This window comes from Limulus polyphemus, unplaced genomic scaffold (genome assembly GCF_000517525.1).
Source record: "Limulus polyphemus unplaced genomic scaffold, Limulus_polyphemus-2.1.2 Scaffold601, whole genome shotgun sequence".
In the NCBI taxonomy this organism is placed as follows: Eukaryota; Metazoa; Arthropoda; class Merostomata; order Xiphosura; family Limulidae; genus Limulus; species Limulus polyphemus.
The window spans coordinates 260,605-274,615 of record NW_013666211.1 but is presented as its reverse complement, the minus strand read 5'-3'; the positions used below and the strand labels follow the sequence as shown (position 1 = coordinate 274,615).

General features: G+C 33.4%; 1 protein-coding gene across 1 annotated transcript in view; it reads right to left on the bottom strand.

The window, feature by feature from the left end:
• LOC106459393 overlaps window positions 1-14,011 on the bottom strand; it is a 37,385-nt gene that overhangs the window by 10,845 nt on the left and 12,529 nt on the right. The window contains exons 3-8 of the mRNA XM_013919009.2: window positions 13,362-13,631; window positions 9,604-9,870; window positions 8,152-8,267; window positions 5,142-5,370; window positions 3,834-3,983; window positions 3,348-3,523 (exon numbers count right to left, since the gene is read on the bottom strand). Of these exons, the coding sequence (XP_013774463.1) occupies window positions 3,348-3,523; window positions 3,834-3,983; window positions 5,142-5,370; window positions 8,152-8,267; window positions 9,604-9,870; window positions 13,362-13,631 (1,208 nt within the window). The remainder of the gene's footprint in view (window positions 1-3,347; window positions 3,524-3,833; window positions 3,984-5,141; window positions 5,371-8,151; window positions 8,268-9,603; window positions 9,871-13,361; window positions 13,632-14,011) is intronic.

Sequence of the window (14,011 nt, the reverse complement as noted above, 5' to 3'; positions counted from 1 at the left end):
TATCTGGTGATAAGTTAATTTTTAATAAGTAACAAAGCCGTATAGAGTATCTGGTGATAAGTTAATTTTTAATAAGTAACAAAGCTATATAGAGTATCTGGTGATAAGTTAATTTTTAATAAGTAACAAAGCTGTATAGAGCACCTGGTGATAAGTTAATTTTTAATAAGTAACAAAGCTGTATAGAGTATCTGGTGATAAGTTAATTTTTAATAAGTAACAAAGCTGTATAGAGTATCTGGTGATAAGTTAATTTTTAATAAGTAACAAAGCTATATAGAGTATCTGGCGATAAGTTAATTTTTAATAAGTAACAAAGCTATATAGAGTATCTGGTGATAAGCTAATTTTTAATAAGTAACAAAGCTATATAGAGTATCTGGTGATAAGTTAATTTTTAATAAGTAACAAAGCTATATAGAGTATCTGGTGATAAGTTAATTTTTAATAAGTAGCAAAGCTATATAGTGTATCTGGTGATAAGTTAATCTTTATTAGGTGACAAAATTATATAGAGTATCTGGCTATAAGTTAACGTTCAGTAGATAACAAAGCTATCCCCCCCCTTATGGCACAGCGGTACGTATGCTGACTTACAACGCTAGAAACCGCGTTTCGATACCGTGGTGCAGAGCACAGATATCTCATTGTGTAGCTTTGTGCTTAATTTCAAACAAAACAAAGCTATATAGAGTATCTGGCGATAAATAACTTTCAGTAGGTAATAAAGTTATATGGAATATCTGGCGATAAGCAACTATCATTAGGTAGCTATATAGAGTATCTGGCGATAAGTTAACTTTTATTAGGTAACAAAGCCTGCAGTATTTGAAGTTATTCCGTAAATTTCGGTAATAAATAGGTACAAAACAAATTAAAATGTGATATAACAGAAAAATTAAACTACGTCGACGTTTCAGTTACTTATTATTTATTTATCTATTAGTTACTTTAAATAATATCTTACATCACCTGTTTAAAGGCTAAATAGTGCAACTAAGACATTATTGTGTAACAAAGCTTGCACCGTGTAATTGAGGTACCATTATGTAACAATGCGTGCAACTCGGGTAACATGCATCCATATCCTGCACAGTGAAAGTCATATGTCATTACATAGCAATATCGGTATAGTGTAAGTGGAAGATAATTATGTAACGAAGTACACACAGCTTCGCCTTAGTCGGGACTCTTTATATAACAAGATCTTTACTGTTTGTTGTAATTCAGGCATCATTACGTGATAAAGTCTGAAGAATGTAACAAAACATGCCTATTGTCGTTAAAATATCATTATGTAACAAAGCCTATACAGTATAAATAAAGGCTCATTATATAACCAAGTATGCACAGTGTAAATAATGGCTCATTATGTAACAAAGCCTATACAGTATAAATAAAGGCTCATTATATAACCAAGTATGCACAGTGTAAATAATGGCTCATTATGTAACAAAGCCTATACAATGTAAATAAAACTGTAGAGGCTTTGTTACATAACGAGCCTTTATTTACATTGTATAGGCTTTGTTACATAATGAGCCATTATTTACACTGTGCAGACTTGGTTATATAATGAGCCTTTATTTACATTGTATAGGCTTTGTTACATAATGAGCCATTATTTACACTGTGCAGACTTGGTTACATAATGAGCCAAACACAATGCAGTTCATCTCTCTACTTGACCTTTATTCATAACTCTAACGAGTGACAACACAATGCAGTTCATCTGTTTACTTGACCTTTATTCATAACTCTGACGAATGACAAACACAATGCAGTTCATCTCTCTACTTGACCTTTATTCATAACTCTAACAAATGACAAACACAATGCAGTTCATCTCTCTACTTGACCTTTATTCATAAATCTAATGAGTGACAACACGTTGCAGTTCATCTTTCTACATGACCTTTGTTCATAACTCTAATGAGTGACAACACGTTGCAGTTCATCTTTCTACATGACCTCTGTTCATAACTCTGAGTGACAACACATGGCATCTCATCTTTCTACTTGAACTTTGCTACACTGAGTAGTCTATAATAAGTAACAGTCAGTCGTTTTGTAATTAGTTATATATATAAGGAAGAAAAAGTGTGTATTCTATAATAAAATTCTGTTACCTCGCAAAAAATGTGCCATGGTGTCATATAATTTGGATTTCATGTTACTGGTTAGACAAATGTTTTTGTTTAAGTCTCACACTCATTTAACTAGGCTTGTGTGTGTCAAAAATAGTGAAGACTATACAAAGGGTTTTATTAACTAATAATTCACATTGAAGTTCAGAACAAGGACCTATTTTACAAGAATAGATGTTTAAGCTTTATTATATAATAAGCTCAGTCCTTGTTTACATTGTGCAAATTCTATTACATGAGGAATCCTTGTTTACACTGTTCAGACTTTGTTGCATAATGAGCCTTTATTTACACTGTATAGGCTTTGTTACATAATGAGCCTTTATTACATAATGAGCCTTTATTGCATAATGAGCATTTATTTACACTGTACAGGCTTTGCTACATAATGAGCATTTACTTGCCTAACGAGTGACAACACAATGCAGTTCATCTCTCTACTTGACCTTTATTCATAACTCTAACGAGTGACTTACTTGACCTTTATTCATAACTCTAACGAGTGACAAACACAATGCAGTTCATCTCTCTAATGCAGTTCATCTCTTTGTGTTTGTCATTCGTTAGAGCTATGAATAAAGATCAAGCAGAAAGATAATATACTACGTTAAGTCGTGTACAACAAATGTGCATTAGAAAGAAGAGCTATTGTTACTCAATACTTTTATGAGTAAATGTCAAGTAGAAGGATGAACTGCTATGTCTTGTTACTCATAAAGTTATGAACATAGGTAAAGGAGAAATGTTAACTGCCAGGAGTTGTCATTCGTAAAATTATGAACATAGGTCAAGCAGAAATGTTAGCTGTCACATGTTGTCACTCACTAGGGTTACGAGTAAGTGTCAAGTAGAAACATTAATTGTCACGTGTTGTTACTCACTAGGGTTACGAGTAAGCGTAAACTAGAAACATTAACTGTCACGTGTTGTCACTTACTAGGGTTACGAGTAAGTGTCAACTAGAAACATTAACTGTCACGTGTTGTTACTCACTAAGGTTACGAGTAAGTGTCAACTATAAACATTAACTGTCACGTGTTGTCACTTACTGGGGTTACGAGTAAGTGCCAACTAGAAAAATCAACTGTCATGTGTTGTCACTATTTGGAGCCACGGGCCAATGTGAAGCAGAAGCCTGAATCGCTATATATTGTTATTCATTAGAACAATGAGTAATTTTCACTTGCTGTTGTTACTCACCAGTGATTCTGTGTTACAATCTTGTCCGGTTAGAGGCACATTAAGTCGAAACTTTTGGCCGTTTAGAACGTTGGAGTTACACGTTTCACTTCTTCCCAAGGCGTAGATACGACCATGGAAGGGACGGTTTGTGTTCACAAACACTTTAATATATCTGTCTGTGCATTGTAAGGTAACTGATGAACGAAAGTGTTAAGATAGAATAAATTATTCTGAAAGACTACAAGCTATACAAAATAATAAGCTCAAAGACATAAATTATTAATACTATATAACTAATATTTTAAGTTATTATTGGATCTAACAATATAGTATGGTAAAGACGATTTCGGTAAATAGAATTTTGTAAAGTAAATAATTAATTGTAGCTGTAAAGTCTGTGAGGAATATGAATATCTAAAAATCAAGTAGAAATATTATCATTTTAATGTTTAAAATAAACAGTATTTTTTTTTACCTTTAAATAATCTGTGTATTCTAACTTACCATCGTAGCAAAATCCATACGCATCACACCCTGGTTCAATGTTACCCGCAGTAATTAGTGTTGATGGTGTTGTCTTCGTGTCTTCGAGTGGTCCAGGTGGCACTTTTGGCTCTATTGAACCACTCCCCGTTTGAGGTCTTGTGGTGCCGTCTGAGAATATTTTAAAAATTTAAGATTAGATTAGAAAATTCCTAATACCTTTACATCATTTTCAATTTTATTTCGGTTTATTTACGGTTCCCGTAATTTTGCATATTAATATTACTTAAAATAATAATAATAAGAAAAAACTTTAACTTTTTTACATCTTACATAACAAGAATAAGGGTGCAAATACACGCTCACACACATACATATACACATAAATGCATATATATACATATATGAATCACTATAATCTAACATAACATGCGATAAATAACTTTAACACATATTGATCATTTTCCTCATCAATCAAAGACAAATTAAAACGATTGTAAGTAAACCCAATCCAAAAACAAAACTTTTCATTTTCTCGCTAAGTGATAAAGTAAAAGAAACTAAGTGTTAAGGTTATTTATTATTGGTTGTGAATCGGATGGTCGATACGTGATACTGTTGAACACACTCCGTAGTTTCAGATGTCTGGGCTTTATAGAAATGATAATCAATTTCATATTCGGTTCAAAGCTCTGGTGGCGGCGAGTACTGCTAGCTGGTTGCCTTCTCTCTTTTCAGTAGCTAAAAATTAGGAATGGCTATTCCTGCACCTCTGATTTGTTCGTTTAGCCCATGTACGCATAAGGTTCCGTTAGGGTTGAAAATTCCAGTTCGAACTTATATACATCTTCAATCTGATCATATTTAAAAATTGTTTAATATACAGAAGTGTTTTAACGAACTTCCATTTAAAAGTTTCGTTCTGAATTTACTTACTGATTAACTATATTATATAACAAGTTACAGCTTTTACAATAAGTAAGATTTGTTGTTTTCAGAACAGATACGATGTTTTGATCACTAGTGTGATCATTCTCAAATACACAAGTTTCAAGCGTTTAGCTTTAAGAAATAACGAATATTATAGTCATTAATAAAACTTCTGCATTAAAAAATTAACACACGAAATCTTTTATGGTTTATTATTGATTTTTAATTTCACGAGTATCGTCTGTGAAATGTGTAATCCGTGTCATCTTTCTTATCGTTAAAACTAACTAAGGCAATATAGAGTACTTAATCTATTCAGTGAAGTCACTTAAATATTTCATTAAATGGAAAGAATTCGTACTAAACAGAAATTTTGGTTATATATATATTCCAACTTACTTCCACAAACAGCTTCCAAGTAAATCCCGGCAGTACTACTAATTCCCAGTAGAGGGAGCGGGTTTGGATTAGAATAAGCTTCAGCGCCATCTTGGAAAGTCATGTGATCTAGGTGGTAAAAAGCGCAGTTCGGCTGTCTAGGGTGGACGTCGTAACGATAGAGAAAAGAACGACATATAAATTCGTTTTCGATGCTACAGAGACGTAAACAGTCTTCTTCGTTGTTTACCTACGAAAGTCGAAATTATTTAATAAACGTCACGATTGAGGCTGGCTTTGTATGTGACTTGTAGTAACCACATTACCCACTTATATCAATAAATTGTTAATATCTCATTCAACAGCCCTCAAGTATTTTTTTAAAAGTAATAGAAATCCAATCATTAAATTATTTTAGGTTCAGGCCTATAACAAATTGTGACTACAAAATTTCACGTTTTTTCCTTGCACCTCTTAATTGAGTATAGAAGCACATGCTAATACAATAGTAAATTGACAAACAACGATATATAAGCAGAATGAAGTGTTTTTTTTTGGGGGGGGGGAGGTGGGCATATTACCTGTTGCGATAGTACCATAGTCTGTCCTCTATGTAAAGAAGACAGACCAATGTCCTGTCCAAATTTGTTGTACGTTTCCCTCAAAATAAACCACTTAATTTTGCTTATAAATCGTTGTTTGTTAATTTACTTAAGCTTATCATTAAAACATGCTCAGATGCTATACCTAAAGGAAGTACACCGGTAACACGATGTTATCTTTTTCTCGCGACTTCTTACTTGAAAGATTAAAATATTTTATCTGAAGAAATCATAGCTTTTGAATAATTTTTTTAAACTCTTGTTCGTTTGTATAATGTTAAAACGTAACATAATTATCTTGGTACTAGTCGCGACCCGCAAAATATTTGCAGTAGTTTTCATACCCTTCACTTGAATTTTCCTTATTCTATCATTTTCACGCACGCCATTCAAGTTACACTTTCTTGAAGGCATTATGTGTTAGGTCGGTAAATCCTGGTCTATTTGAAAAACAAATTTACGCGGTCAGACAAACAAACTCACGTAGACGTAACTTTATTTAATAAAACTACACGAAAGGTGAACAATAAAGTATAGTAATGGTATTTATAATAGTAAACAGAGTATGAAGCAGTTATGAGCGTTCAGTGTATGACACAGTTTTACGAATTGAAACAAAGAAACTCACAAAAACGAGAATAAAACCCGTTGTAAAAAAAAGTAGTTAAATGTGTTTATAGCAGTCTATGAAACTAACCTAAGTTCAAATATTGCAAAGTAAAGTAAATGTAAAGTTGTAATGAAGGCAAACTTAGCTGAATATGCATAAACGTCTGAATGCGTGTTCATAAAAGGATAAACATGTGGTTTTGAATGAACTGCGCATGCGTATTTTAGACCAAAATAACTCGACAAAGCCCATACAAGTTGAATTTAGTGTAATATTATTTTTTAAAGAAATTACAAGGGGTTACATATTGTTTGTGTGAAATACTTTGTAAATAAAAAACTAAAGTTGAAATCAAAGCTAGCCAAAGCTAGTCGTCACGTGATAGCAACGACATTGTGCCATCGTGTTGCATGCTCGTTGCAATAAAAATTTGACTCGGCAAAAAACAGGTAAGGTGATTCTGAATGGAAAAGCCAATTTTCATCGAGAAATTTGCGAGAAAAGTTCTGGACAGACAAACGCAAGCGTATTATTTATATAGATTTTGAATAATGATCTAACAACGAATTTCTAATCACGTGTAAGGGCAGTGTTATAGCACGGTTATATTGAAAATAATGTGAGAGAATGATGATTAAAAAATATACAGAGAAGTGCTTGTTAATAGTAGATTCGTTAGATTTAATTAGTAATAAATGTTGCTCTAATTCGTTTTGTGTGGTTCATGGTTTTAGCGTTCTTTTCTCCGAGAGTCTAAATTGCGTCCTGTTTCAACTATGTGAAAAACCGAACAGTTGTTATATTTTATGTTGTATTTTGACTGTTTGATTTTCGCGGAAAGCTACACGAGAGCTATCTGCGCTAGCCGTCCCTAATTTAGCAGTGAAAGACTAGAGAGAAGGCAGTTAGTCATCACCACCCACCGCCAACTCTTGGTCTACTCTTTTACCAACGAATAGACCGTCACATTATAATGCCCACACGGCTGAAAGTGCGAGCATGTTTAGTGGGACGGGGATTCGAACCCGCGACCCACAGATTGCAAGTCAAATGCCCTAATCACATGGCCATGCCGGGCCATACATAGATTAAACAGTAGTATCACTATGCATAGTTTCGAGTCTAGATATTACAAATTTATTCTTTCAAACTTCCACTAAGAAGCAATACAATTTATCACGCAAATTATTTTACAAGACCCCCTCCCCCAAGAAAAAAGTAAACAAATGTATACAGAACTTAATGGAACCGTTGCAACTTGTTACTGTTATGCACTTCCGGTACAATGATTTGTACTTTATTCAGTTAGATAGCTTCAGCATGGATAATTAGTTCCCCACTCTAGGTGCATAAGCCATTCTTTTTTGAAAAAACATAGTAAACAATAATGGCATAAACACATTTTACACTGGCCTATATTCTGGGTTCAACATGTAGACGATGTTTTTGGTGTTCCTAAACAAAAAACACTTATTCCATAAACAGTATGTAGAAAAACGTACAATTCACTGTTCAAGGTGAAAATAGCTCCACAGTGAAATGTTCTAAATGTAAAGACTGCAGGAGCTTCCACCTTACCCCAAGTTTTCAACACAAAAATTTAAAGAAAAAAAAAACAACAATTGTGTAGTACAAACTAAATAAACTGGTTTTCTAACTATGTAGTTCACTAAATGGTAGGCACGTTAAACATTTTGTCACGATATTTTGTGTCATTAATTCTATACTCCAAACTTTGAGCACGTCCATCTTGATTGCATATTTGATTAAGAAGCACGAAGTAAGGGATAAATATAGAATTGAATTTAGAAGTACTTACCAATAATTCTTTATCAGGGTAATAATTTAGTTCCACGAAGTGCACCAATGATTCTAAAGAGATTGGCACTGTTGGATACTCGTAGTTTCTCTCTTCAGAGCTGCATATTTCATTCGCTAAATAAAATGAGAACGTTGTTTTTCAGCAATTTCACATTTCAGGCAGACCAGAGTATCCATATAAATATATATTTAAATTATTATAAAGTCATTTAGTTTATTTTTCCCCAATGGTTATTTTCACAAGTTTTGTGTAAAATTTCCTGGTAAAACCATTGTTCAGCATGCTTAAAGTGGGCGAATTTCTTGTCTCCATCTTTTTGTGAAATATATAACATTCTTAGAACACAAAAGAGAGGGAACATGGGAGGTTTGATAATATTTCAATTGGATTCATCTTTGAGGTAATAGTAGGAATATAAAAGGTACATCAAACGGAAAAATAGTAAAATCGTTTCCACTCAACTCATACACACTCAAGACATATGTAATTTAAAGCAGATGTGATTATATGATTTCGAGGCATAATATGAATTCCAAATTATCAAAAGCTATTCAACCAGAATAGAAAGCACAATCCAAGAAAAAAACGAAATGAACACTATTTGAAATATCGATATTTGGAGGAGTCCTAATATTAGCTAGGTGTCGTTTATAAACTTTGCTTGTTTGTAGTTAAGCACAAAGCTACACAATGGGCTATCTGTGCTCTGCCCACCACGGGTATCGAAACCCGGATTCTAGCGTTGTAAGTCCGCAGACATACCGCTGTGCCACTGGGGGGCCGTTTATAAACAATCCCCACTGTTCCTTTGAAGACAATTCCCATTATTTCTTTTTTTTTAAATGCCCACTGTTTCTTTTACAGCAAACCTCACTGTTCCTTTTATGACAATAAAATAATTTTACAGAAAACTACTCTAATTAGTTTTATATAAGTTTAAAAAGTAGTTTATTAAAAAATTTATTTCCTAATTCTTGTTTTTATATTTTCTTTAAAAGTTACTTTCTATTTTGTTTTTATTGCTCTACTTCGAGCCATACTCTTGACTTTTGTATTGTTTGTTTGGAATTAAGTACAAAGCTACACAGTGGCCTGTCTGTGCTCTGCCCACCACCGGAATCGAAACCCGGTTTCTAGCATTGAGATTGGCAGACTCTTGTAAGAGAGAGTAAGTGAGCATGAGCACAATTTAAAGTCAGATCTTTTAGTAAAAATATGGTTTTAAAAATGTACAAATTTGGTTTTAAAAAAATAAAAATATGGTTTAAAACAATTTATTACAATCTTCATAGGAAACCTTCTAGGTTTATTTTTTTACCAAGGATTCTCCGTTGGTGAATAACATTATATTGCCACTAGCAGATAAAAATCGATTAATAGTCTTAGCTCACCAATTCATAAGCTATTCAGTTTATTTACTCATTTCTCAATGAATCTATATGTGCTTACATTGAAGACAAGAATTCTCAAAGTAGTCCACTTCTTCCATATCAATCATATCAATGAATACCCCTGGTGATCTTCTGTCATATTCACTTAGATGACACTGTAGGTTCATATAGTTGAATTCAACCGATCGACACGTAAAACGATTTTCATTTAGGCACGCTGCGAGGCATTCCTTCTTATTAGCTGTGAAGACAATGATACTGTCCAATCCTCTAAGAGCCTTTTTGGGAATCTTCTCAAAGGCCCAAAGTCGGTTACAAACATTTTCTTCAAGTAAAAAAAATATATATTAAAAGAAAACAGTCAGGCTTGTAAATCTATAAACTTTATACTCTTAGAAATATATTGAAGGAAACACGAATCTACATATATTTAGTAAATAGAAAAAAGGGATGAAGAACGTCAAAATGGAAACGAAATATAAAATTAAGGAAGTGAAAATTTTACACAAGGAATAACAAAAGTCATGATGCCACCAGTTCGTACCTTTCTGTAATATATATACTTAAGCTTAACGAAAACTTTGAATTGGATCTAAGTACAAACCTTATAACATGCATTTGAATTAGATTTTGTTTTGTTTGTTTGTTTGGAATTAAGTACAAAGCTACACAATGGGCTATCTGTGCTCTGCCCACCACGGGTATCGAAACCCGGTTTCTAGCGTTGTACGTCCGCAGACACACCGCTGTGCCACTGGGGAGCTTGAATTATATGACTAACGAGCTTAAAAATTCACGAACCTCACCTAAGTTAAAGGTTTAATACAAAATAGTGCCATATATAGTCCAGTGGTTAAGTGTGTGTGTGTTTGTTATATCAAAGCCACATCGAGCTATCTGCTGTGTCCACCGAGGGGAATCGAATTTCTGATTTCAGCGCTATGAATCCGAAACAAACATTAATAGCAACAAGTTTTGTATGTCATTTATACAAACAATTTTGGAGCAATGATCGAACTAGGGTTGAAAAGTGCGAGTCTTTCAAAATACTACGAACATGTTGATTATTACTGAAACAACAGATGGTTTATAAATGCTTAGGAGAATGAAATTATTAACATATAAATAATTGATAAATGAATAAATTAAATGTCTAGTTTATTGAACAGTCTTGGGGGCTGGCATGGTCTGTTGGCTACAGAGATCAACTAGCAATCTGCATGTTGCGGGATCGAATCCTGTCACTGAACATGTTCTCCCTTTTGTTGTGAGAGCGCTATAATGTGACGGTTACTCCCACTCTTCGTTGGTAACGAGTAGCCCCAAAGTTGCGGTGGGTTGTGTTCACTAGCTGCTTTTCCTTTAGTCTATCACTTCAAAATTGTCCCCCTCCCCCAGTGGCACAGCGGCATGTCTGCGGACTTAACACCGTGGTGGGTAGAGCACAGATAGGTCTTTGTGTAGGTTTATGCTTAATAACAAACAAAAGAAACACTTCCAAATTAGGGACAGTTAGCGATGATAGCCCTTGAATAGATTTTCGTGAAATTCAACAAAGATTTTTTGTCCTTCGCCCTTAGTAGAAACAGTAAGACTAAAAAATTCCATCTTGTTAGCTAACACACTTGGAATAATATTATTGTATATATACCAGTTTGTCGTCTACCAATTGTCCAGAGAAAAGTTCAACATCATTATTTTTTTTTTACTGCTTGGCTCTTCCTGTTTGCGCGTAACCTTATAGTTGTGTAGGTTGTTATTTGAGGTGAATGATTAGCTAAAAATACCTTTGTCCCCGTCCTTTTCACATGACAGAAAGAACACACTACTTGCTGCAAAGGTGCAATTATGGGTAAATATAGCTGGAAATAACTCATGATGTTTACGTCATATTATGGTCGCAATGTAGCAAACCAGTTCATAAGACAGTGTTTAAGCACCACTGTAAATCAGTGCTATCTTTTGCTTGTTATACAACCCAATCTTTGTAACACCTTTTACATTAAATATTGTAAGTTGTTTACATATATATATATATTAGTTGATTGTTGTAAAATAGTATTTTCTGATGTAAGATAAATCGTTTATGGAGCTAAATGGATGTTGGAGTCGTAAGACGACAACCCAGTGGGCGTATTCTGGCTCTTGCTTCTCTCGGAATCGAATTCAAAATTTCACACATGTTGGTTAAATTAAAAGTATAACCCCTAACACGTTTGGAAAATCTCAAGCTATCATAACCGTTCCAACAGGTTTTGTTTGCTTGTAGTTAATCACAAAGCTATCTGTGCTATGCCCACCACGGGTATCGAAGCCTTCAGTATTATCGTTGTGTCACTGGGGGGCGTTCCAATAGCTTCTCTTCATTATTTACTCTATATATATTTACGTTAATTTTTTTATTATTACCAACATAGAAATTTACTTTGGTAAACATTCATATTTCTTAAAGTCTCAATCATTTTTATAAGGCCGGATTAGGGGTGTGTACAATTATCCCCCCCTCCCAGATCGAAGGGGTCCCCCGGCTAAGAGAAAAATAAGAAAAAAGTTAATCAAAAACTGAATGTTTCATTGAAAAACATATGTTTGCAATTGTTTCACTATGGCACCAGCATTTTAGCCGTTTTATATAAATTAATTATTTTGTAATTGTTCATTAACATGTTCTTACAGCTTGTTCTTTCATAGACATGCCTCCCAGTGTTAATATAATATACTTAACCCGAATACTTAGATTTGGCAAAATAGACTCTAATAACATGTTAATAAAATATACTTAACCTCAATAACTAGATATGGCAATGCGGTCTGTAATGACAAATTAATATAATATACTTAACCTGTATTAAAACTGTATTATTAAAACTGTAGCCTCCCAGTTGCACAGCAGTATATCTGCGGACTTAAACTGCTAGAAACCGTGTTTCGATACCCGTGGTGGGCAGAGCAGAGATAGCCCTTTATGCAGCTTTGTTCTTAGTAAGAAACAACAATTCATAAACATTTGCTCGACCATCTAACAAAACAATCCATCGTCATTAATTTATGTTGATTATAATTAGTATTTTGTATATTATCTACCCATTTTTTGTGTTTGTGTATTGCTCCAACTGTAGCCAATAAATAGTACTGAATTGTATTTCATTTATTCATGAAGTTTAGTTATTCTTTGTGTCTTTGATGGTGTACCTTGTGGCTAATGTCGTAAAATAGCGGCCTTGTGGCAACATTGGATTATTTTCACATCTTAAAAGCCTGTAAAGGGTACCAGTTAAAACTATATCTATACGGTATAAATTCAATGGTTCCGACCCATTTTGTTGCACCAATTTGTTTCATATTTTCTGTTCAATGTTACCATATTTTAAGAATCGTTAATTAATTCATGTATTTTATATTCAAGTAACATTAATATCATTCATCCCTTCAAATGTAGAATTTATTTTAGATTCAATTTGTAAAAAATAAGAATTCCACATTTCATGAAGGTTTAAATATTTTTAAGTAAGAAAAAGAAAAAGTAAAATTGTCCAGCTGAGAGAGGAAAAAACACTGGAACATTTTAAAGTTTATTTTAATATTGTTAGTGTTTAACTAGAACATTTTAAAGTATATTTTGATAGTAGTAGTGTTTAACTGGAACATTTTAAATCTTATTTTGATAGTGGTAGTGTTTACTAATTACAATGTCATTTGACGTGAATAACTTATGCGAATCTAGCTTTGAACAGATATATTTTATTTCTTTTGAATTTTGCAGATTTATAATATTATTTTAAACGATCAAAAAGTAAGATAAAAACAAAATCCCACCTGAGAGAACGTGTATTTTCGTTAGATGGTAAGTATTGATACTCTTTTGAGGAACCACTACAAGCTGGGATGCTTTGGTTTCGTTCTGCAACTGACAGGTAGTATTTTGAACAGGGGTCATGGGGTTGACCACAAATTTGAATACTGCAGCTACACAGTCCACTTCGTCCCTACACCACCCTTGACATTCGTACAAGGAAAGGTTTCTTATGGTATAGTAGGTGTTGCCAGGATAGTCCAAGTTGGTTAGTTTCTCAAATGTGATTCTTGCTGAAGAGAAATCGATGAAAAAGTGTAAAAAAATATTTGGACATATAAAAGGCACTTGGAGCTATTCTACTGCTATGTGTCGCATACCCAGTCCATTTGATGAGTTCTTGTATTGAACAAAAGACATTGTCGGTAGGGTCGTATGTAACATATGTTGTGCGGATGAAATGCTATTATATTATTTTTACTGGAAACTCATATTGGATCAATAAAGAAAGATTTGTTAAAAATTGTTATGAATCTTACTGTAATGTAATATCTATCACACTAACTACTGATTATAGGAGCTATATACCACATGAACTGATAAATGACTGTAATGTAATATCTATCACACTAACTACTGATTATAGGAGCTATATACCACATGAACTGTTAAA